This window comes from Stylophora pistillata, chromosome 9 (genome assembly GCF_964205215.1).
Source record: "Stylophora pistillata chromosome 9, jaStyPist1.2, whole genome shotgun sequence".
Lineage (NCBI taxonomy): Eukaryota > Metazoa > Cnidaria > Anthozoa > Scleractinia > Pocilloporidae > Stylophora > Stylophora pistillata.
In genome coordinates, this window is record NC_142527.1 from 1,007,381 (window position 1) to 1,029,445 (window position 22,065).

General features: G+C 39.7%; 1 protein-coding gene across 2 annotated transcripts; it reads right to left on the reverse strand.

The window, feature by feature from the left end:
• Nucleotides 1-605: 605 nt before the first annotated feature.
• LOC111326918 (uncharacterized) lies at nucleotides 606-21,323 on the reverse strand. Of its 2 annotated transcripts, none has more exons than XM_022931013.2 (15): nucleotides 20,890-21,323; nucleotides 18,442-18,513; nucleotides 17,634-17,791; nucleotides 17,186-17,271; nucleotides 13,433-13,522; nucleotides 12,754-12,889; nucleotides 11,712-11,882; nucleotides 8,813-9,008; nucleotides 8,219-8,325; nucleotides 7,789-7,936; nucleotides 7,067-7,323; nucleotides 6,168-6,277; nucleotides 3,419-5,578; nucleotides 2,960-3,146; nucleotides 606-2,424 (listed from the first exon to the last, which is right to left on the reverse strand). In XM_022931013.2, the coding sequence occupies exons 1-15, from the start codon at nucleotides 20,943-20,945 to the stop codon at nucleotides 2,237-2,239; spliced, it is 4,122 nt and encodes a 1,373-aa protein (XP_022786748.2). In that variant the 5' UTR covers nucleotides 20,946-21,323; the 3' UTR covers nucleotides 606-2,236. The 2 variants fall into 2 exon arrangements, with proteins under 2 accessions (XP_022786748.2, XP_022786742.2); XM_022931007.2 differs by having other exon boundaries at nucleotides 606-2,427.
• Between the last annotated feature and the right edge of the window lie 742 nt (nucleotides 21,324-22,065).

The window sequence follows — 22,065 nt, forward strand, 5'->3', positions numbered from 1 at the left end:
TAAAACTTTGCGTTCTTTTCTAGTAAGTCAACATATACGTGCTTTTAGAAATTATCGAGATCGAAGCACCAATCATAACTGCGTGGTATGTACAGAACGTTGTAAAAATTGACCTGGTTTCGTTCCAGAAAACTGAAAAGTTCCCAAGTGTGATCAAACAATGGGTGACCAGCCAACTACCCCACTGCAACCTAAATATCATGGGCCTGCCTATTTTTATCGAGCTTCAAAGCATTTTTCAAGTTATGGTTGGCTAGTTGTCCCAAGCAAGCACAGGGATGCATGGCAGTCACATGCTTGCGCTCATCTGATCCCTTCCGCTCACCCGTTCACTTCCGGTCATTCCTGTTCCTGTATATGCTAAGGCCGATCGTGTTAAGACCTTGCTGTCGCTCGCGCAAGTTCGCAAGAGCATGAAAGATAAAGTTTGTAGATTTTCATCGCTGCCTTCTGCTTGTGTTATAAGCAGGTTTGCACAGCCTTTTTTCGATCCTCTCTTGCTTTTAACTTCATTTTCTTTCCAAATACATTCCTGGTGCCTTCTTCAAACCATGCTTTAACCGAATGCAAGTTGAGTGTGCAGAAAAATAAATCATTAGCATTCGTCTCTTTAAAGAGTCTTTATTTTTAAAAATTAAAGATGCCAGTATCAAGGTACCAATTCAAATAATTTACTTGGGGAGTACAGTTTGTTAATCCACTCGTTACCTCGCTAGTCGTTTAAAAAAAAGTAAAGCATTACATTTTATAATTTCTCTTTTAGTATCGAGGATGCGAGGGAAGTTCTGTTGATCAGATTAAATGAGAGAGAGGAGCTCCCGTAGGGAGCAACTGAAGTGTAAGTATGTTCATCTGTATAGGAGACTGTCTCCAAAGCAGGGCCGGGTTGTTCAAAGGCGGATTAAGATAACCCAGGATTACCGTGAAATTTAATTGCAGATCTGAAAGCTTTAAAGTTAAATTCATTTTAATTTCATTTGTTTACAATTTGGTGATTGAATGCTCTAAGAATAATTGGGAAAATTATCTTAAAAGGGCCTTTGAACAGAGAAATATAGAAACCTGGATTGACATTTAACCCTGGGTTAGCGCTAATCGGTCTTCGAACAACTGGGCCCAGAATGACAGTTTCAGTTGAGTATTTGATGGGCAAAATCTCAGGCTGAAGAAGTTTCAAACCTCCATAGTATTTCTTGTTCCTCACTGGTAAAAATTAATCACGTGCAGCGAAAAGAATGACAGGTTAACTGACCTCGAAATTAGTGAACAAATGCCCTCTGAGTACAACAAATGACGTGATAAATATCAGCCAATGAGGGAAAGAGTATAGGGGATAAACGATATTTGATATCTGGATCCCGGTATGAAGTCCGTAATTGGCCGTTTACAAATTCGAATTTTCTTGTACAGAGAAAAAAGGCTACTGTTTAAAAGACACATTGGCTTAACTAATGTTGCGTAAGAATCCAGAGCTAAATATATCTACTCCGGCGTCCCTTAATCTAAGCTTACGTGGTTCAATACATGGTAAACGGTTGCAATCTTTTTGTAAAATGCGATCGCCTAAATGAAGGTAGTCCTGGAAAATAACTCCTGTAATATCCGAAGTAATAACAACCTTGAGGAGTGTTATTACCGCGGTAGAGAATTTTTTTTGGCCGAGACAAACCGTTTCTTTGATCAAAAACTTTCTCTTTCGGTTCATGTCTCTCGCTCCAGTTGAAGAAATCATAATCGTAAAATTCATTCCTTTCCAACAATACCCTCATATGAACACTCAATTTAGGGCAACAGTGAAATAAATTCATCAGGTAAACACAAGAGATACCTAATTCACGAATTTGGAACAGAGAAGTAATGAAGCATGGCAGCTCCAAACTTCACACGTTAAAGTGGGCCAAGAAGACCAAAATGAAGGAAAATTTAGGCAAACAAACACACTGACCTCCAATACTACGATACACAAATTTAAAGACACATGTGACCAACGACTCGACTAAATTAAACACTCAATTCAATTTCTGAGTTGTTCTGAACAGTAATCCTATCTTTACTTGTTTAAGTAAAATCTGCGTATTATATTTAAAACGTCTCTAAGATAAGACTAAAACTTTTTACTCGGTGATTCATAGTGTATGGAGTCTCCCTCAGTCTCCTCCTCTGCTTCGCTCGCTGACACGGCCCATAATTCACAGCGTTCACTTTCCAGTCATCCTTGATAAACTTAAAGCCAGTTCTAATCAGGATTTAAGTTAATTTCCCCAGTGTAAGAGTCGTCTCCCCAGTCTATATTGTCTAACAGTGGATCGAAAGCTGACTCGGCCAGTAATAAGCCCAGAACTTGTTCATCAGCTTCGCCTAAACTGTAATTTGTTTCAGACCAACCTGAAAATGATGGTCCACCATCCTGAACGTTCTGGTCACCTGCTAATGAGTAACAACAAATCAACAAATGAATATGAAACATTTCAATGAGAGGTTTTACCAAAGGTTTCGTAAGATTAAGTTAAGCTACGTTACGTTACGTTGCATTAAGTTAACGAGAGCTTACGATATGTTAGGTCTCTACGTTTGTTCAAGTAAAATTAGGTCACTTTAGATGATGTAACGTTACTTTAAATTTAGTTTATGTTACGTTACCAAGCGATACGTTGCGTTAAGTTACGTTGTTTTCCGTTACGTTACGTTAAGTGACTTGACGTCATACATCGCTGCTTTGCTCTAAACTGTGATAGTTGTCATACAACAATCTGTAATGCACCCAAAGCTAGTAAAAAGATGCTATTCATTGTCTCCTTTCCTCCCATTACCCTTTCCCCTCCCCTGGCAGGAGAGTCCTGCCTACATCCCTGAAGAGTCTTTGTGAAGATTCTCCTGTTTAACATGAGCACAAGCGAGCAGTCATCTTCCAAGCTTTCGTTTACCATGTGATGATGAGTCCAGTGCTAAAGATACTTGCCTATTTGTCGTGAACTTCCCTCCTGCGGATCATCTGACAGCATAGCGCGGAGCCCACTCGAACTGAAGTTAGATGTGGTAGGCGAAGTTGCTCCTTGCTGTTGGCCGGCTTCCTCTCTCCGTTTCTGCTCCTCGAACATCAGTAATCGTTGCTCTTGCTGCTGGAGAAGAAGTTGACGCCTTTGTTCCTAGAAGTCGCCCAAAATCAGACAGTAACACTATTACTTCTCACTTTAATGTGTATCATGCAGTTTGTTTCTTGTTCATTTTGAGAATTTGGTTTTCAGTCATTCAGAAAAAAGATTTTTTCATTCTCATGACCTGTCTACGGGAGGCCAAATTTCATGGCACAGTAAAAAGAAAGTGCACAGAGCTTGTTCGAGGGAGTTACAATCTATACCGATTGTCTACAGAAATAAAGAACGAAGGAACGAATGAATCAAGAGACAAACAAACGAACCTGGTGTAACTGTAAAAGCTGCTGTTGCTGCGTAAGCAGTGGATTATATAGTAGTTCCTCGTCCTCCAGTTTCTTTTCCTGCTTATCAACAGCCATGTTTGTTGCGCTTTCATTGTTGGACATTGCTCCGGGAGCATCCATCAACATGGCGCGCAATTCATCCGACGAAAAGTTCGAGAAATAATCTCCTTTTGACTTTGAAGTTTTCTTTTTCTCCAACAAGTCAAAATCACGGATCGCTGTCACGGACGTCACACCAGTTGAAGTGGAGGCCATGTTCTCATAGGGCATAAAATTCATCGAGGACGTGTTCGCTGACGAAGAAATTTGAGACGGTCCTAAGTTGTTCATAGACGAATTCCTACCGATTTGCCGTTGCTGCTGCTGCTGCTGCTGCTGTTGTTGATGCTGTTGTTGTTGTTGACGCTGTTGTTGTAGTTGTTGTTGTTGTTGTTGTTGTTGTTGTTGTTGCTGTTGTTGTAGAGCGATGCTGTAACTTGTGGTTGTGGAGCTCACACGGGTCATACCTAAACCTGTCGCGTCCTGCCGAGGATGTTGCAGCGGAACGGTCGGTCGCGATCTTGGCGGCTGCTGAGGAATCCTTCGCTGATTGGGCAGCATCGAGGGTGGTGTAGGCTGCTGCTGTTGATAAGTTACCTCATTATTGTAAGAGTACAGAGGTGGTGGTGGTGCAGTTGTGCAAAGCTGTGAGGTAGTTTGTCCCTGAGTTCCCAAGCCAACAGGGAACTGAGGGGCAGCTGGCTGAACAGCAGAGGGAACTTCACCCTGTCCTTGTTGCTGACCATCTTGGATCTGCTTCAGCAATGTTATCAGTGACGCCGCAACTTGCGGCTGACCCTGAAGTGCCGAGAGCACAGTCAATAACACCTGCATTATCTGCTGGTTTTGAGTAGAGTTCGTCAATAATTGCTCCACAGTTTGAACAATAGATGCGTCCATTTGAGAGTTTTGTTGCGACTGCTGTTGTTGAAGGGCATTAGCCGAAGCCGTTGCAATTTGCGGCGCAGGAAATCCTACACCGGTTTCGCCGCTTGACCCTTGGAAAGCTCCTACGCTTTGTCCTAACATGGCCACAATCCCTCCATTCATATGCGATGGAGTGTTTAATTGTGACGATGTAGAGAAATGCTGCAAAACGGCCTGGGCCGACACAGGAGCACCAGGCGTGTGACTAGATGGCTGGGACTGGACACTCTGTTGGCCGTGCGGGGACTGGTTCGGTTGTATACCGACCTGTCGTGGCACTGGCAAAGGAGCAGAAGTAACGTTGGTCGTAACAGTAACTGATCCACGGTTACTAACGCCAGGTATTGACTGGACAAACCCTTGATTTGTCACTGCTTGACCAGCAGTGCTGGGCTGCCAAGGTCTTGACGCTGCGACAATAGCTTGTGGCTGTTGCAGCTCGGGTCGCGCGCTTGATGGTAACGATTGCAGCCACATTTGTTTCGAGTTTGAGTCTACGCGCATGACCTTTTGATCCCTCTGATTCAAGGGGCTGGTCATTCTGCGCTTTAACATGGCTGCGTTGCTTTGCACATCTTCAATGTGAGCTTGCTGTTGTAGATCGATCTGATTGTCCATTGGCAACAACTGAAGCGGAGATGAAGTTTGCTCCCGTTGCAACTCACGTCGTTGTCTTGAGTTCAACGGGTCCATCTCCTCAACAACAATGTCTTCATTCTCAAGCTGGGCCTGCTGTTGCCCCCCTAACGAAACAGCGGTGTCTATAAAAGTTTCTGAACTTTGAGGAATGCTTTGCTCGGCCGCCATCTGTTGCTCCTCGGCTTTCTTCTCCATTAACACTTTAAAATGGCGCTGATATCTGCGTTCAGCTGTCTGCATCTGCGATTCAAGCTTCCGACTGATAGATTCAAGCGCTTGCTCCTGCACTTCGTGCCTTTCGGACAAGTCCTTGTTCCTTTCAAAGTAACCGGAACACGTTTCTTGCAGTTTGACTGGATCTACAAACAGCTGCGACTGAAGGTTAAGAATCATGTGCTGCTGGATTTCTTGTAGCTGTTGTTTCTGTCGAGCCACAGCTTTCAATAACAAGGAGTGCTTCTCCAAAAGTTGATTTTGAAGAAGGCGCTGAGCCTCTCGGAAGCTCTCAAGTTCTTCAACAGTTGAAGGAAGATCCTGTAAATAAATTACTTCCGTTACATTTTTAAATGAAAAAAATATTAATCCAAGATATCGAGAAAATTCCCGAGGCCACAGGATAACCAGTCCTACAGAGATCAGAGGAACCACGGGTACCCATTATCCCCACGGGTACCCATTATCCCCACGGGTACCCATTATCCCCACGGGTACCCATTATCCCCATGGGCACCAACTTGGCGTTAAGGTGATTGTCAAAAGTTAAGGGGAGAACCAGTCCTACAGAGATCAGAGGAATCACGGGAGCCAATTGTCACTTAGGCACCAACATGGCGTTAAGTAACTGTCAAAAATTAAGACCGGATTACCTTGTTTGCGTGGAATAGGCAAGCAGACTGCCCAGAAAAAATCTCAATAAAATGAGAATTATTTCACCTCATCTTGTTCTATTGTGAACCATTTCCATCAGACTACTGCGTTGAAAATGCTACTAAACAATAACTTCACACATCAGGTGTATCTTCATGACGCATGAGCCAAGTGTGAACGACACGACACTGAGGTACGAAAACAACCAAAAAAAATATATATCAAATCAAAAATAAGGAAAAGAATGAAAACGTACAAACGAGTCTTGGTCCAAATCTCCCCCATCCCTCGTGTCGGTTTCGCTATCACTAGCTTGTGATTCAGCCCCAAACCTCCTGTCCTCCACGCCACCAGACTGGGTTCCATCTGAAGACAGGAAAAGAAAAATAATAATAAAATAATAACATGATACATTACATAAGTACTGGTAAATGTGTCCTGCTCCTGTACATGTTTGAAACACCATTTTTTGTAGAATTGAGTAACAGTTGCTAACCCTTTGACTCCTAAGAGTGACCAACATCTGACCAACATCCAATTTCTCCTCACCATATCCCCCCTGAATCACACATAAAGGTCAGGAGAATAAAGGAAATGATCACCAACTGAAGAAGCTCTTGATTGTTTCTCAAATTCCCCTTGTCAACACTTTATGAAATCTATAGAGAGAAGTATGGAGACTATGCATACTGACGTTGACAGGTTACGATGGGAGCTCACTGACCGTACATAATCTTCTGTTCTCACGTGTACGCATTATGACCGAATATTTTAAAAAACAGTTTCTTCTGGTCAGTCTGTTCAAACTGATTGGAGTGCCAGCCGGGAAAGTTGTGCACGTTCTGGTCCAAAATATACCATTAAAACATGAAACAAAAAAATTTTAGGCTTCACTAACCAGTTAACTTCTATTAGCTATGGACATGTAGTATGTCACAGAACTTGGTAGTTTGTCAGAGAACTCGACAGTAGGCCACTAAATGTCACAAAACGTGACAGCATGCCAGCCAATTAGACGAAGACGACCCAGAAACTGATAGGTGTCACGAATCTCTTGCGTGACCTCCCTTCTACCTTGATGATAACTGGAATAATAATCTTGCCCACTCACTTTCAGGTGTCGTATGCGAAGAAAGCCAAAATTCAAACACCTACCATTCTTGTTCGTTCCCCTTGCATTCTGATCCCCGCCGGGGTTATCCCCGTCATCAGTTTGTTCTGACGGCAGGGACGCTAAGTTCAACTCATCAGCTGCCCACTTGGCCAGAACCAATGCATTGGCTTCATGAGGGCTGTTACACTTCAAAGGCGCTTTATACTGAGAGAATCGCGACTGGTGACTTTCCTGACTCGCTTTTAGAATTTCCAACTCTTTTTCTCTGACCCTTAGTGACTTTTCACCCTCTGCGGCGCTGTGAATAAAACATAATTTTACAATAAATACTTTGCAGTTTTGAATTCAGTCATATCGTTTACTGAGTACCGCCAAATGTTAAATTTTCTGCCGTCTGTGCAGAGGCGGTACCAGTTGTGCGAAGGTCTTTGCGAGTGGCGCATATTTTCCAGCCTACTGCGCATCATGTTTCTCGAGCGTAGTCCGTACAATACAATTGCTACCTGCCCCTCTTTCGCTTGCCTACACTGACTGAGAGAATGGAAAATGTTACAGTCGCATGCTTCCGTAAGTTAGTTACCTTTGCGAGCTTCCCGCACTTAACACCAAGCACGGGTTACTCAATTTAAACGCCCCTAGTAAGGCAGCGGCATGGTCTTTTGCCCTCTAACCCAGATATCTGTTGCGCACAATGTGAACACTAACCTAATTTTCTGATACGCTAATTTCACCATCTGAACTAGCTATTTTTTACTTTACCAACCTAATTACTGTCGTATTACTGCAGTATATTTCAGGTTTGGAATTCCAATGATTGAAGGAAATATAACTCCTTGTTGCCGCCCATATCCATTGGTAACCTTTGCTCAAAATGCGGTAAAAGCCAGTCTTTCCTTCACCGTATTCCATGACTAAAACGACAACAAAGACAATTTAAAAAGTGAGCTTGGAGCTTTTAAAACTTTTCACTTCCATAAGAGACCAAGGCAGAATTTTTCCTTACAACATCAAAACAATATCGAGCAGACAAGCGCTGAGAATAAACAAAAATATCTATTTGAGGGTTATTGATTGATTCAATACCAAATTCTCCACACTAACATCATCAGAATTGTATAGCAGACAGTAAAGAGAATCACTACTGAGATCTTGGGAGGGACAGGGTTATTTTATGATTTTGTTATTTCACTTACGTGCTTCGTGTGCTTTAGCGTAAACTGTCAAATCATCTTCGTGAATGTAGTCATACACTGACGTGCCGAGGACTTCGAATGGCATATAACCCGTGATGGAGATTGATCTTAAACACAACCAGAAAAGAAAATAAGAGAACTGCTCTCCCATCTGATCTGTTCAACCAATTGTATTTGGAAAAGAATACAGCACTCTCTGATTGATACAAAACTTTACAACAGCACCTCACAAATACACTGCAACTGTGAAATCCAGGGTGCCCAGCATATGCTTTTTATGAAAAAACTAAAGTTCCTGAGTCGCCCAAGAGCAAAAGTAAGGCGCCAAGGGCCACCGGGCACTGTTAGACCACAGCTTTGTAATCGCTTTTATAATCATTTCATTTAAAAACAGATGGCAAAGTAAATAGACAAAATAATGAAACCCTATCATCAAGTTCCATGTCACTCGTGCGTATACAAAAGCACATATTTCCAAAAAAGGAATTTACAAGTAAAAACTTGCAAAAATTAACTCAGTTTTAATCCTCAGAGAAAAGTTTTTATCCAGCTAGCCCACTTCAGGATAGATCTGAAGTATTTTTTACTCCTTACCGCGGATCGACAAAAAGGAACTTTCCATCCAGACTGTGCCGAGATGTAAACTCGCTGTCATCACATTCACACTCTACTACACGCATGAAACTGGGACTGGCCATAATACCAACACCCACCAGAAAGAATGGGTTGACTGAGCTACCAATTGGAGTGAGGGCTGTAGATAATGAGTTCTCATTGGTTGCCAGTATCCCTAGAGCAGTCAAAGAAGTTGCACAAAAAGTAAGGTCTGATATCACAGTAAGACACACAAGGTGATGCAAGGCTAACTTAGGTGGAAGGGGGAAGGGAGGGGCTTTAGGGAGAACACTTAGAGAGCCCAAAAAACGAAACGGTAAGCATAAAGTATGGGGGAAATGTCAGGGTATGGGAGGGGAAATGTCAGGGTATGGGGGGGGATGTCAGGGTATGAGGGAATGTCAAGGTATAGGGGAAATATAGGAGGAATTTCAGGGTATAGGGGGAATGTCATGGTGTATGAAAAATATCAGGGTATGGGGGAATGTCAGGGTATAGAGGGAATGTCTGGGTATGGGGGGAATGTCAAGGCAAAGGGGGAATGTCAGGACATGGAGACAAGACAAGACATTTTTTAAGGGGAAAATGTCAAGGTATGGGGAAAATTTTGTTGGGGTATGGGGGAATGTCAGGGTATAGAGGGAATGTCAGGGTATGAGGAAATGTCAGGGTATGGGGGGAATGTCAGGGTATGGGGGAAATGTCAGGATATGGAGGGAATGTCAGGGTATGGGGGAAATGTCAGGGTATAGTGGGAATGTCAGGGTATGGGGAAAATGTCAGGATATGGAGGGAATGTCAGGGTATGGAGGGAATGTCAAGGTATGAGGGGAATGCCAGGGTACAGGGGGAATGTCAGGGTATGGGGGAAATGTCAGGGTATAGTGGGAATGTCTGGGTATGGGGCAAAAAGGTTCTGGAAGGAATGTCAGGGTATGGAAGGAATTTCAAGGTATGGGGGAAATGTCAGGGTACAGGGGGAATGTCAGGGTATGGGGGAAATGTCAGGGTATAGTGAGAATGTTGGGGTATGGGGGAAATGTCGGGGTATGGGGGAAATGTCAGGGTATAGTGGGAATGTTAGGGTATGGGGGAGAATGTCAGGGTATGGGAGGGATTGAGGTGTGCAAAAAATGAGAGGGTACACTGCGATGTACAAGCATCTCATCTGTTAAGAGTTGCGACAATCCATGTACATATACATCAGGAATAAGCTCCACATGGGAAAACCACATGCCTTGTAAGTCTGATATGAACACCAAGCCCTATCTGACTCCCCTTGCCATACTAATTGCAGTCTTGTAAGTTGTAATTTCTTACATGTAAGTCTAATATGAACACCAAGCCCTATCTGACTCCCCTTGCCATAGTAATGCCAGTCTTGTAAGTTGTAATTTCTTACATGTAAGTCTAATATGAACACCAAGCCCTATCTGACTCCCCTTGCCATACTAATTGCAGTCTTGTAAGTTGTAATTTCTTACATGTAAGTCTGATATGAACACCAAGCCCTATCTGACTCCCCTTGCCATAGTAATGCCAGTCTTGTAAGTTGTAATTTCTTACTTGTAAGTCTGATATGAACACCAAGCCCTATCTGACTCCCCTTGCCATAGTAATGCCAGTCTTGTAAGTTGTAATTTCTTACATGTAAGTCTAATATGAACACCAAGCCCTATCTGACTCCCCTTGCCATACTAATTGCAGTCTTGTAAGTTGTAATTTCTTACATGTAAGTCTGATATGAACACCAAGCCCTATCTGACTCCCCTTGCCATAGTAATGCCAGTCTTGTAAGTTGTAATTTCTTACTTGTAAGTCTGATATGAACACCAAGCCCTATCTGACACCCCTTGCCATAGTAATGCCAGTCTTGTAAGTTGTAATTTCTTACTTGTAAGTCTGATATGAACACCAAGCCCTATCTGACACCCCTTGCCATAGTAATGCCAGTCTTGTAAGTTGTAATTTCTTACTTGTAAGTCTGATATGAACACCAAGCCCTATCTGACTCCCCTTGCCATAGTAATGCCAGTCTTGTAAGTTGTAATTTCTTACTTGTAAGTCTGATATGAACACCAAGCCCTATCTGACACCCCTTGCCATAGTAATGCCAGTCTTGTAAGTTGTAATTTCTTACTTGTAAGTCTGATATGAACACCAAGCCCTATCTGACACCCCTTGCCATAGTAATGCCAGTCTTGTAAGTTGTAATTTCTTACTTGTAAGTCTGATATGAACACCAAGCCCTATCTGACTCCCCTTGCCATAGTAATGCCAGTCTTGTAAGTTGTAATTTCTTACTTGTAAGTCTGATATGAACACCAAGCCCTATCTGACACCCCATGCCATAGTAATGCCAGTCTTGTAAGTTGTAATTTCTTACTTGTAAGTCTGATATGAACACCAAGCCCTATCTGACACCCCTTGCCATAGTAATGCCAGTCTTGTAAGTTGTAATTTCTTACTTGTAAGTCTGATATGAACACCAAGCCCTATCTGACACCCCATGCCATAGTAATGCCAGTCTTGTAAGTTGTAATTTCTTACTTGTAAGTCTGATATGAACACCAAGCCCTATCTGACTCCCCTTGCCATAGTAATGCCAGTCTTGTAAGTTGTAATTTCTTACTTGTAAGTCTGATATGAACACCAAGCCCTATCTGACACCCCATGCCATAGTAATGCCAGTCTTGTAAGTTGTAATTTCTTACTTGTAAGTCTGATATGAACACCAAGCCCTATCTGACACCCCTTGCCATAGTAATGCCAGTCTTGTAAGTTGTAATTTCTTACTTGTAAGTCTGATATGAACACCAAGCCCTATCTGACACCCCATGCCATAGTAATGCCAGTCTTGTAAGTTGTAATTTCTTACTTTGCTTGTGATGCTCAGCTTCTTTCCTCATCCACTGGTCAATGTAGCCAACACAGAAAACATCCTCATTGCCAGCTGGCTCACCATCTTTTCCTCTCACTAACATGCGGAAGTTAAAAGTTCGTCGAGATGGCTTGCTTTCCACTTTACTCTGGAATGAAGTGTCATTTCCTTCAGAGAAAAAAAAACCTTCCTTAAACTTATTGAAATTGAGTCAACTACGTAGCTAAAAAAGAAATCATAGCAAATGCAAAATGTACAATTATAATATGAATACTGAAGCTGAATACAACAACAAGCTATACATCTATGATTTTAATAGATTAATTAATCACAATGACAAGGGCATGGCAATTATGACCTCAGTGGCGAAAATGATAACGAGACCACTAATGATAATAATGATGGTGATTATCATAATAATAGTAATGTAGTGGTTTTAGTAGCATAGGAGATACTAGATAGAAGCAGTGATAATCGGTTTACATTAACTACAACCTACCGTGTATCATCTATTAAGCCGCCCCCCCACACTAATAAGCCTCACCTTTAGAGAAAGAAATTTATTAAACCCCCCTCCCCTCCCCTCTCAAAAACAAAATTAAAAATAACACTCCATGTCAGTAAGTACTATAAATTTATTCAAGTATTACAATTTTAGTTTGTCATTTAAAATTGATCATGGCGATTGATTGATTGATTGATTGATTTTATCATGTTGGCATCAAAAGAATACAGTAACTACGGTGATGCTAAAAATATAACATGGCTAAACAAGGTCCATTGAGAGAGTTACATCATGAAATTGAGTTGAAAAATGTAAAATGAGAACAATTTTTGTATTTAAATACCGTACATCGCATCCTATTGTATCCTTGTAGTGAACATCAGGCTTAATTAAAAGGCCCCCCCTCTAGTAAGCCACCCTCCCAAAGTACCTGAAATAAGAAGCCCCCCACAGCTTACTAGAGGATTTACAGTCAGTGAGAACAAAAAGACGCCACACAGCTTAGATAAACACTGCATGTACATGCACATGTACCTGCTGGTTCCAGCTGTTCAGAATGAGAGTTGAATCCTGTAGAATGTCCTCTGTCTTGACGAAGAATCTCTCTGATCATAGTTTCTTTGTCATCTGGATGAACAATTTCAAATATACTCTTGCCAATCAGTTCTTCCTAAAAAAGAATAATGAAAAAAAAAAAATACAAATTGGAAATCACAATGAAAGGCACTAAACAGGGCTTGACACTAATGGTAGCCCACTAATCACAGACTAGTAGAAATTCAGTTTTGGCCCGTGGTTTTCAATTTCCACCAGCCAGGTTGGCTAATAACAAACTGAAATTGTTGTAACATTTAAGATGTCACTTGCCACTTTGCCAGTAAGTTGAAAAGTTAGTGTCTAGCCCTGCTAATAAATACCAGAGACAACACTAAAAGCACTCGCAAAATTCAACAACAAATCCCTCTTGAATGAATTGCTTCATTGTGAGTTTAATCCTTTTAACCCCAGGGTGACCAGTATCTAATTTCTCATCAAGCATCTAATCCCTCATAAAGATAATGAAATTAAAGGAAATGATATCCACCTAGGGAGCTTCTATTGTTAAAACTTGTTGTCAGCACCAAAGGAAATATACAGAAAACAGTATGGAGAATATGAGAATATGTCACACTATACTTATGTTTACAACCAATACCTGCATGTCTCAACTCACCTTTTTTAGACCACTGAGATCTTCAATGCTTTTAGACACATAAACAAAGTCTCCACTGGTAGATAACACCAGTAAAAAGCCATTCAGAGCCTGGGAAATTATTTAACATATGAGTGATATAACTGCCATCAGACATGCTTCAACTATGGCATAACAACCATATATGATAGATGTACAATAACGCTTTGCACTTTTACTAAAAATAGATCTCACCACAAGGTCACCCCACACAGACTCAGACAAACACTGTGATCATTTGCAAGGAAATGTGTGAGCGTGGAGTGCGGTACTGAAGGAAAAAAGTGAGAAACTTCATCAAATCGGGAAGTTAGCTTCCTGAAAGACAAGGAATGGTTGGTACCAAACACTGTTGTTGGGGTAAGTGTAGTACCGACTCGAGATATCCCGACAGATGGCCAAAATCTCTCAAAGAGTTGAGTGAAGCAGATGAGGATTTCCAAAAGGGATAAAGCAAATCCGTAACGCAGAGCAAGAAACAGTAAAGGCGATCATGTGCTTCCATGAACATGAAATCGATCATTTTAAGACCGAAATAAAGAAAAGAAAACACGCCGAAACAGCTGGAACACTGAACACTAAGAACTGTACTACGATTGAATCAGCACACGTGGCGCAAGCTGAAAGCAATCAAGACAATGTTACAATCAAAATAACTCCTGCATGCTACGCATGCAGGAGTTATTTTTTTGGATACGTAGGTTGAAATGGGACACTATATAACTGATGCTGGTGTCTGAATGATTGTTGGCAAAAATAAACTGCATTGGTACAACGCTTCCTGCAGTCCCCTCCACAGCCCTAATTTGAACTTGTCACCCAACGCTCTCTCTCTCTCCAACATTGCATGACGAGACCAAACAACGACCTGCTTGTAGGTTAAAATTGTACTTATTGCCATTCCTTGAAGTCAGAAACAAAGTCCTAGTTATTATTCTGACCATTCAGGGCCAGAACCAGAAATTGCGTTTGGTTTTCCTGTGCAAGAAAATGCACAATAGCACGCAGTTTTTAATTAGCATAAAGCAATGTGGTGGACATAGCCTGGGAATGAGGTTGAGTTTTGGCATCGAGTGTCAGTCAGATTTGAAGTACTGGCTGCACATCAACGATAAGCTTGTTACAGTTTATATTCATCTTATACTCATCTCCGTGTAGCCTCTTACAGTTTATACTCATCTTTCGAGTGAACTTAAATATATTTATTTAAAGTGCAAACCTATTACCGTGAATCACTTCTATTGTTAACGTACTGATGAAAACAACAACTCTTGGGAACAGTAAAAGTTTTGGCCCATTGTTTAAATTCGATTAATTAATACAATCATCTTATGTAAACATTGGCAATTGAATCCATCCGTATACTAATATTGCGGACAAAACAATTATACCGTTTCTGACCAAAACAAAAACTTTTGGAAGTCACTGCCACATACCTTTAATTTCAATCAGTCAAAAAACTTGAGTTCTATAAAATGCCTTCTGTGATATATCGTTCCAAGGTAAAAAAAAACTTCAAAGGTTTGTTATTAGATGTAAGCAAGAGAAATCTTTGTAAACAAAGGCATCGTGTTCAAATGCAAATTTTTAATGAGTGATCCCGCATTTCCTCTGGCAATTTTAGTATTTCCAAATTGTCATGGATGGCATCAACTTGTTCCGAACTCTTATTAGTTTCCATAACTCTCCATGTTAACAAACCATGAAAAGCACTCGACAGCCATTTTGCTAAAACAGCAAAGCCCTCAATTCGAACCAATTCAATTCAATCCACTGATCCACAAATCCGGCCCAAACACAGGCTCCATGTAGCCTCTTGTTCAGTAACAGATGGTTGCCTCAAAATATTCTTCCATATACTTTTGCAATGTAAAGCTCTATAATTATATTTTAACTCTTACAGCCTCTGGACAAATATATTTTCTGGTCTCCGTTCTTCGAACAAGTGAAAGTAGATTGAGCCAAGAGAAAGTATCAATCTTCAAAGGATAATAAGGTGGGCTACTTGATTGGTTGTTGCCTATCTGGACTTTGCCCCGTGCGCGAGAAATACATGAAAAAATGCAGGTTGTTTACAGGAAATTGACACGCAATGGGGTAAGGTCCAGGTTAGCTAAAAGCGAATTTTACTGGTAGAAAATGTCTATAAGCACGTGAGAGTTGCGTGGAAAATTAACCGACCATACCATTCTGTCCCTTGTGAAATATTTTTCATTGAAGTAGATTTATGTCATAAAATTTACGCTGCTTACTGGAAAATGGCATTTCATCTAAGAAAGTCTAATCCATACTGGCGAGTTAAACGTAAACACACAATTGTCATGGGAAAGTATCATTTAAACAATATTTAGTTCATGGAGGACTTTTAGAAGCAAAGAAACGGATTTGTAACATGGCAGTCGACGCAGAGAGTAAATGTAACTTGGTGGTCGTTTTCACTGCTACTAAAAGAGCAAATGGCAAAAAAAAGATTATCAATCAAATATGATTTATGCAAATGTCTAGTGCAAGTTTTACCAGGGTCAGCAAAACTAGCCCTTCCAAAACAACACGCTATAGTACTAAATTCATGTTAGGCCTTCAGCTGACGGTGTGCGCGTCGTAAGTGAAGGAGCGGTACACAAAACATGCGCGTTTTAACCCGCTAATCGGTAGAAAAAAAAGTTCCCTGACGACCTTTCAAATCCAAACAGATCATAGCGATAAAATCCTCACGAAGGACACGAGCCATTACATTGAATAGATGATCTTACAACTCTTGTAGATGTCATCTTACCTCGTTCCTTAACTCATATATAGTAATGAAATATCCTGAAGTTGCTCCTATCAACATCTGAAGTAATATTTGATTAAAAAATTTTCTCATGTTCCACTCAGTCTCCTTCAGAAGGAAGAATAAGCATAGTCATACAACGATCACAACTCCACCACTTTCCCAACACGACTGATACGTTTCCTTAATTTGCGAACCGCTCTCTCCAACTCACGCCCTGATTCGCTGAAATTTGAAGACCTGTCAAACCACAAATTAGCAAGAATGCTCTGATTGGTGCGACATCGAAAAATACTACAATCTGATTGGTTTGTGATACACCAAAAAATTGGGCCAATCACACTGCGTTGAGATACACCAAAAAGAAGATGCACCAATCAGATTGCTTAGGGATACACCAAATTGTGCTGATCAGATTACACTACACCACAATACACCAATCTATACACTGACATATAGTTACTTTTTTTTTTAAAAAAAAAATAACTCAAAAATCAGTAGCCCTTGAAAGCTATTTAGAAGAGGTTAAAAGTCACCTTTTAGAAATAGAAATACCGAAGCCAAAAGATAATTTGCTTCCAGTCAAATGCAAGGCACTCAGGGCCTTGAAAACGTGACTGAGTTAAACCTCAAAAAGGCCGACAAAGCAACAACAACCACAGTCATAACAAACGCGACAAAATTTTAGTAGGCCAAACTCTACTAGATAACAAAGATAACTACAGGCCTCTTGCATCACCCTCATCAGTTAAAACAGTAAAAGATTGCTGCGCACTACTCGCCATCTGCATAGATTTTCTTTACTTCTCTTACAGATTTAGAGTTTGTTTGTCTGAGTCTCGACAGGGGTCTGAAATTTTGTGACGTCATTAGTGCAAAGCGCTATTAACTTTGGGAATGATCATAAAGCAATCATTTAAAATCCAACATCTGAGTTAACATGATATAATTTAGTACCTTACCTTGTCTAACAGTTCACCAATTTCTTCACTGGAAAGAAATGAGGACATTAAGCCAGATTCATTTCCAAGGACAGACATTGTTAAATCTGCAAAAAAAAAAACAAAACAAAGAAAAAACAAGGAAATGGTTACAAGTCATAAATGCTCAGTTCAAACAAGACATCAATAAAAAAAATTGTACCAACCCATACAAATCTCCTGTCTGTTTTATCAAGCATATCATTCTCACAATTTAGATGGGGTAACTACACAGACATACAGTTGCAACTTTTAAATTGGTATCCTAACAAAAAATTAACTACTGGCTACCACTTTTTCTCAATTGAGCACCAAAAGGTTAATAAGGAATTATTTTTTCCAAGGCCAGAATAAACAAGTTGATCTAGTGTATGTTTTGTAATAAATTAAGACAAATTATGATTCATTGACTCATTAATACTAATCTTACCGTTGTGAACTTTCATGTAGGCAACTGTCAATTTCAGTACAGTGGTTTTATCAAGCTTGCGCTGTGAACTTGCACAAGATGGAACCATGGCTGCCAATTCACTTATGTAAATATTAAGCTTGTCACGCCTTTTCTTCTCACTCAAGTTTCGCGAGGGCCTGGGAATAACAAGATGTACACAGACACACAAACAAACAAGCCAAATAATTAATACAATAACAAACAAAAACAAGATACTTGAAAGTTTAACCTCCCAGTGTTTCAGCCAAGACAATTGGTGTCAGTTACCGTTGTTGGTATTTCACATATTTGTCATAATGGTTGAGAATACAGTTGTCTATCCAATGTTGTTATATTTGTCAGATCATGTGTAGAGAACAATAATTGTGGCACAAATTGGCCAATGACACCAACTTGCTCTCTCCATGTTTCAACCATTTTGACATCAGGAAAGCAGTCACAGAAGTATGATACATAACCCTTGAGTGACTAAACTTGTTCACAACAATGACACCAAACATGCACTGAATGGTGACTGCATATGACTTTTGATGAATTAACCCATAACTCTTTATGTCTGGCTTACAAGTTTGTAAAATCTTGAAAAATTCCCAAGAGATTAAAAAGCCAGAGCATTAACAAACTCAACCAGCATGGTCTTGTATAGTTCTCCCTACTCAAGTTAATTATTTCACAGGCATTTGCTATCACAAACTTGAAGAGATTCAGACATAAAAACAGTGCAGTGTATCATTGCTCTGTAAAAATTCGCTCTATATTAAAAAACAAGATTGTGATAACATCTTACTTGTATTTTTTGGAATTACTTCCATGGTCATGATTATCCCCCGCATCAACCAGCATTTCACCTCCATCCTCCCTATTACCAAGAAACAAGGATAATCATTATGTTGGTTTAATAATATTAAGATAAACCAATGACAATGATCATGACCATGATGATGGCAATAATGCCAACAAGTAATGGCAAAAGGACTGGTCCGGTTTCATATGTGATAAATAAAATCAGACAACCATGAAGAAGGAATTGAATTTGTTAATAACAAGTAAGATTACAAATGGAATTAGACAACCCAAAGTCTGATCACCAAGTAATCACAACTATAAAAAAAAAATTGAGAAACAAACTAACCATTTGTTATGAATGTTATAAAAAACACAACAACATATTAACTCAGTGAAAAGCAAAACAACACCTGCACACAAGACATGTAATGTCCAGTCACACAGGTGTACTGTATAACTCTTCAACTTCTCTATCCAATCACAAGCACAACACATACACCATTCTATTAGTATTCATATTGAGCTGGTGATAACCAACCACACCTGAGAATTTTGTTACAGTTTTGATTATGAAGATGATTGTACTTAACAAGATGCAAGTTTAATCATTAAGTTGTATGAATGAATGAATGAATAACTTTATTAACATATATAAACTTTATTATTAACTTTATTAACTTTATTAACCTTTATTAACCTTTATTAACGTGTCAATCGTGTCAATAGTTTTTACAAGTAAAAACTAATTGGGGACACCTACTACGTAAACTAAACTAATAATTATAATAATAAGAAGAAGAAAAACTATATACAAACAATATAAAATTGATAAAATTAAGTTTTACATAACTCACAATTTTCACAATTATTTTTTGATATAACATTTGATAGGTCAAGGACTTGATTTTTAAATGTAGTTAGAGAGTCAGCCATTTTGATTGATTTGTGGAGCTTCAACCAAATATAATGTAACCAATAATAAATATAATAAATAATAATAAATAAAAAATATAATAAATGTAATAAATATAACCAAATATAATAATCCCATGTACCTTAAGCTATGTCTTCTATATGGGCTAAGTTGGCTTAATAATATCAATTTACACATAATAGGGATCATGACCCTTTATTTGAAGAGATGATTAACATGTAACTCCTCCTTATAAAGTCTAGACATTATCTAGCAAGCAGGTAATGAGAATATTCACACTAATCAGGTAAACGTTGTCATTTTGTCCCATTATGCATATTTGGAAATACTGGAGGGATCTTTTTTTTACAACTTGTAATATTACGGTTTGTATCCTACATTCATTTTCATAATAAGAAATCAACCAGCTTGTGAGTTCACACACACTTATCATGGACATAAGCTTTCCACACAACTTATATCTACTACTTAATTCAGTTTTCCAATTAAGACACAAATGACAAGATTTAGGCGCATGTTATCTGCCTCAGCATTCTGGCCGCCCCCAGTTGTTTGGTTGGATAATGATATGAACTGAATAAATTTCTATCCCATGGCCTTGCCTGATGAAATAGCGCTGTACAATTCACTAGCACTTATTCTGCTAGAAAGCAAGTTATCTGTTGAATAGTGTTACCTGCCCATTAAACAACTTTTGCATAGGAAGATAACTAACCCTCAGCCTAGATAATTCCTGCTATGAAGCAGACCCACATCCAATAATTGTTTAATTCTAGATCTGGAAAAGCATTCCAGTAGCTAACTTGGTTCTTTTAAGGCAAGATTTAACATGGCCAACTGATCACATGTTTCACTTTAGTTCATCATGGTGAACTGAACTGTATTTTTTTCCAGGAGAATCTCGAGACCGAAATTTTGCCACTAAAGCCATCTAGGCAATAATTATTTCATCAGAATTTCCTCTGACAAGTTGGTACATTCTGATTTTAGATGCAAATGAAAATTGGTAGAAGATTTAATTCAATCATTACTTTGTAAATCAAACTCTACTACAACAAAGATTTCACAAAATACAACAAAGGCACGTTCCATTTGTCCTTTGCATTGGGTGACCCGAAAAGATCAATGTGATCGTACAAGATGAATTAACTGAATTCCTGCTGATGAAATCTTAACACGCACGTTGCATTGAACACAGACATCAGGCAAATCATCCTCGAAAACGAAACAAAAACAATATCCTCAAGTAGGTACTGCATAGGTCAGGGTTGAGAGAGGATAGTATCATGTGAAACTGGTAAATATGAACAAGATCAATTGATAAGACCTCAGCCATAGATAGTATGAGAAACCTTCGTACAGCTGTTGTACTTAGAACATAGAACTTAAGTAAACTAAATCGTTCTTCACGACCCTTCAGAAAGCAGTTGTATGAAAAGAAGAGGTTGGAGGTCATCGGTGATCAGTTAAAACATCCGTAACTATCATGACTCATCACAAAACGTTACAACTAACCCGTTTTCTACAGATTCGTTCATCATTGGCTCCTTGGCCCCCCCACTCTTGTTCATAACACTTTACCGCCATTCATGATGTACACAGAACTGCAAAAGGAGTGTTTGATAGCGGAATACGTCCATTCCTCAGCTAGCGTGATTGTAAAATGGCGATATATTTGCCAAAACGCTTGTAAACACACGCACGTCCTTCTGGTAGATTCGCCTAGACAAAATGGCGGACAGGGATGGAAGTTCAAAGTTTACCAAACGGAAATGATTAGTAACGGTGCCAAATCATTTCAGCACTTCGAAATCCTCCTTGTTGACAAACCAAATGAACATGTAGCTTAAAAGTCTACCTACAAGCAAAGCATTAACAAATCTACGTGTGACAACAGCCTAGAACGATGCAAAATCCCGTGAATTCGCGCTCGTTAACTTTCGGAAACATTCGGCAAATCTCGGCACTCACAAAACACTATCGTAGAGCCCAGTCCTATTTGGTTTTCTGTGGAATATCCCAGATCACTTGGAAATCATGTGCACAGGAAATGTAGCGAGGATCTCTTCAAATTACTGGAGAAGTACAGCTTGTATTTACCTTTTTATACCAACGTTAAGAAGCTCGGGATTAACTCATGTCAAATGTTCCTGTTCATTTCTAATTCACCTCACTGCCTAATAAACGGGAAAATTGGATTGAATCCTAAAGACATCGTAGACGTTGGATCAAATAACTAATTTTGGAGGAATTTTTTTTCGCGTCACATTTCTATTTAAAATGTAATGATGCTGGGAGGAAATATGGCCTCTAAGAGACTCTTGAGATCTATAGGATTAACAGAACCAAACCAGGGTAAAAAAAGGAAATTCTTACCTGATTTTTGTTTGTGATGTTTTATTTATTTGTTTATTATATTTTGTTCTGATCTAATTTAATTTAGTCCATTTTCACTGCATTAAGTTTTGCAGTGTTGGTCCGGCTGCGGCTTGAACCCTCGACCTCCCGCACGACAGTCCAGCGCTCTATCCATTGAGCTAACCGCCTCCCGGTTAGCTCAATGGATCTGTTTTATTCGAGTCAGCTTCGGCTTCCCAGTGATCGGTGTTTTTCGTTCGTCACTATGATAACAAAATTCCAGTGGGGATGTTTTTGTTTACCGTCTTGCACCAACTCAACCAGTTAGGAGAG

What these genes read in the sequence shown, in the direction of transcription:
- LOC111326918 (XM_022931007.2), bottom strand. Translation starts at nt 20,945, where the DNA reads ATGAACAAGAGTGGGGGGGCCAAGGAGCCAATGATGAACGAATCTGTA. An exon ending in TTGGTGAACTGTTAGACAAG is followed by an intron (nt 13,523 to 17,185) that starts GTAAGGTACTAA and finishes ATAATTTCCCAG; the next exon opens with GCTCTGAATGGCTTTTTACT. An exon ending in ATTTGGACCAAGACTCGTTT is followed by an intron (nt 5,579 to 6,167) that starts GTACGTTTTCAT and finishes ATTTATTTACAG; the next exon opens with GATCTTCCTTCAACTGTTGA.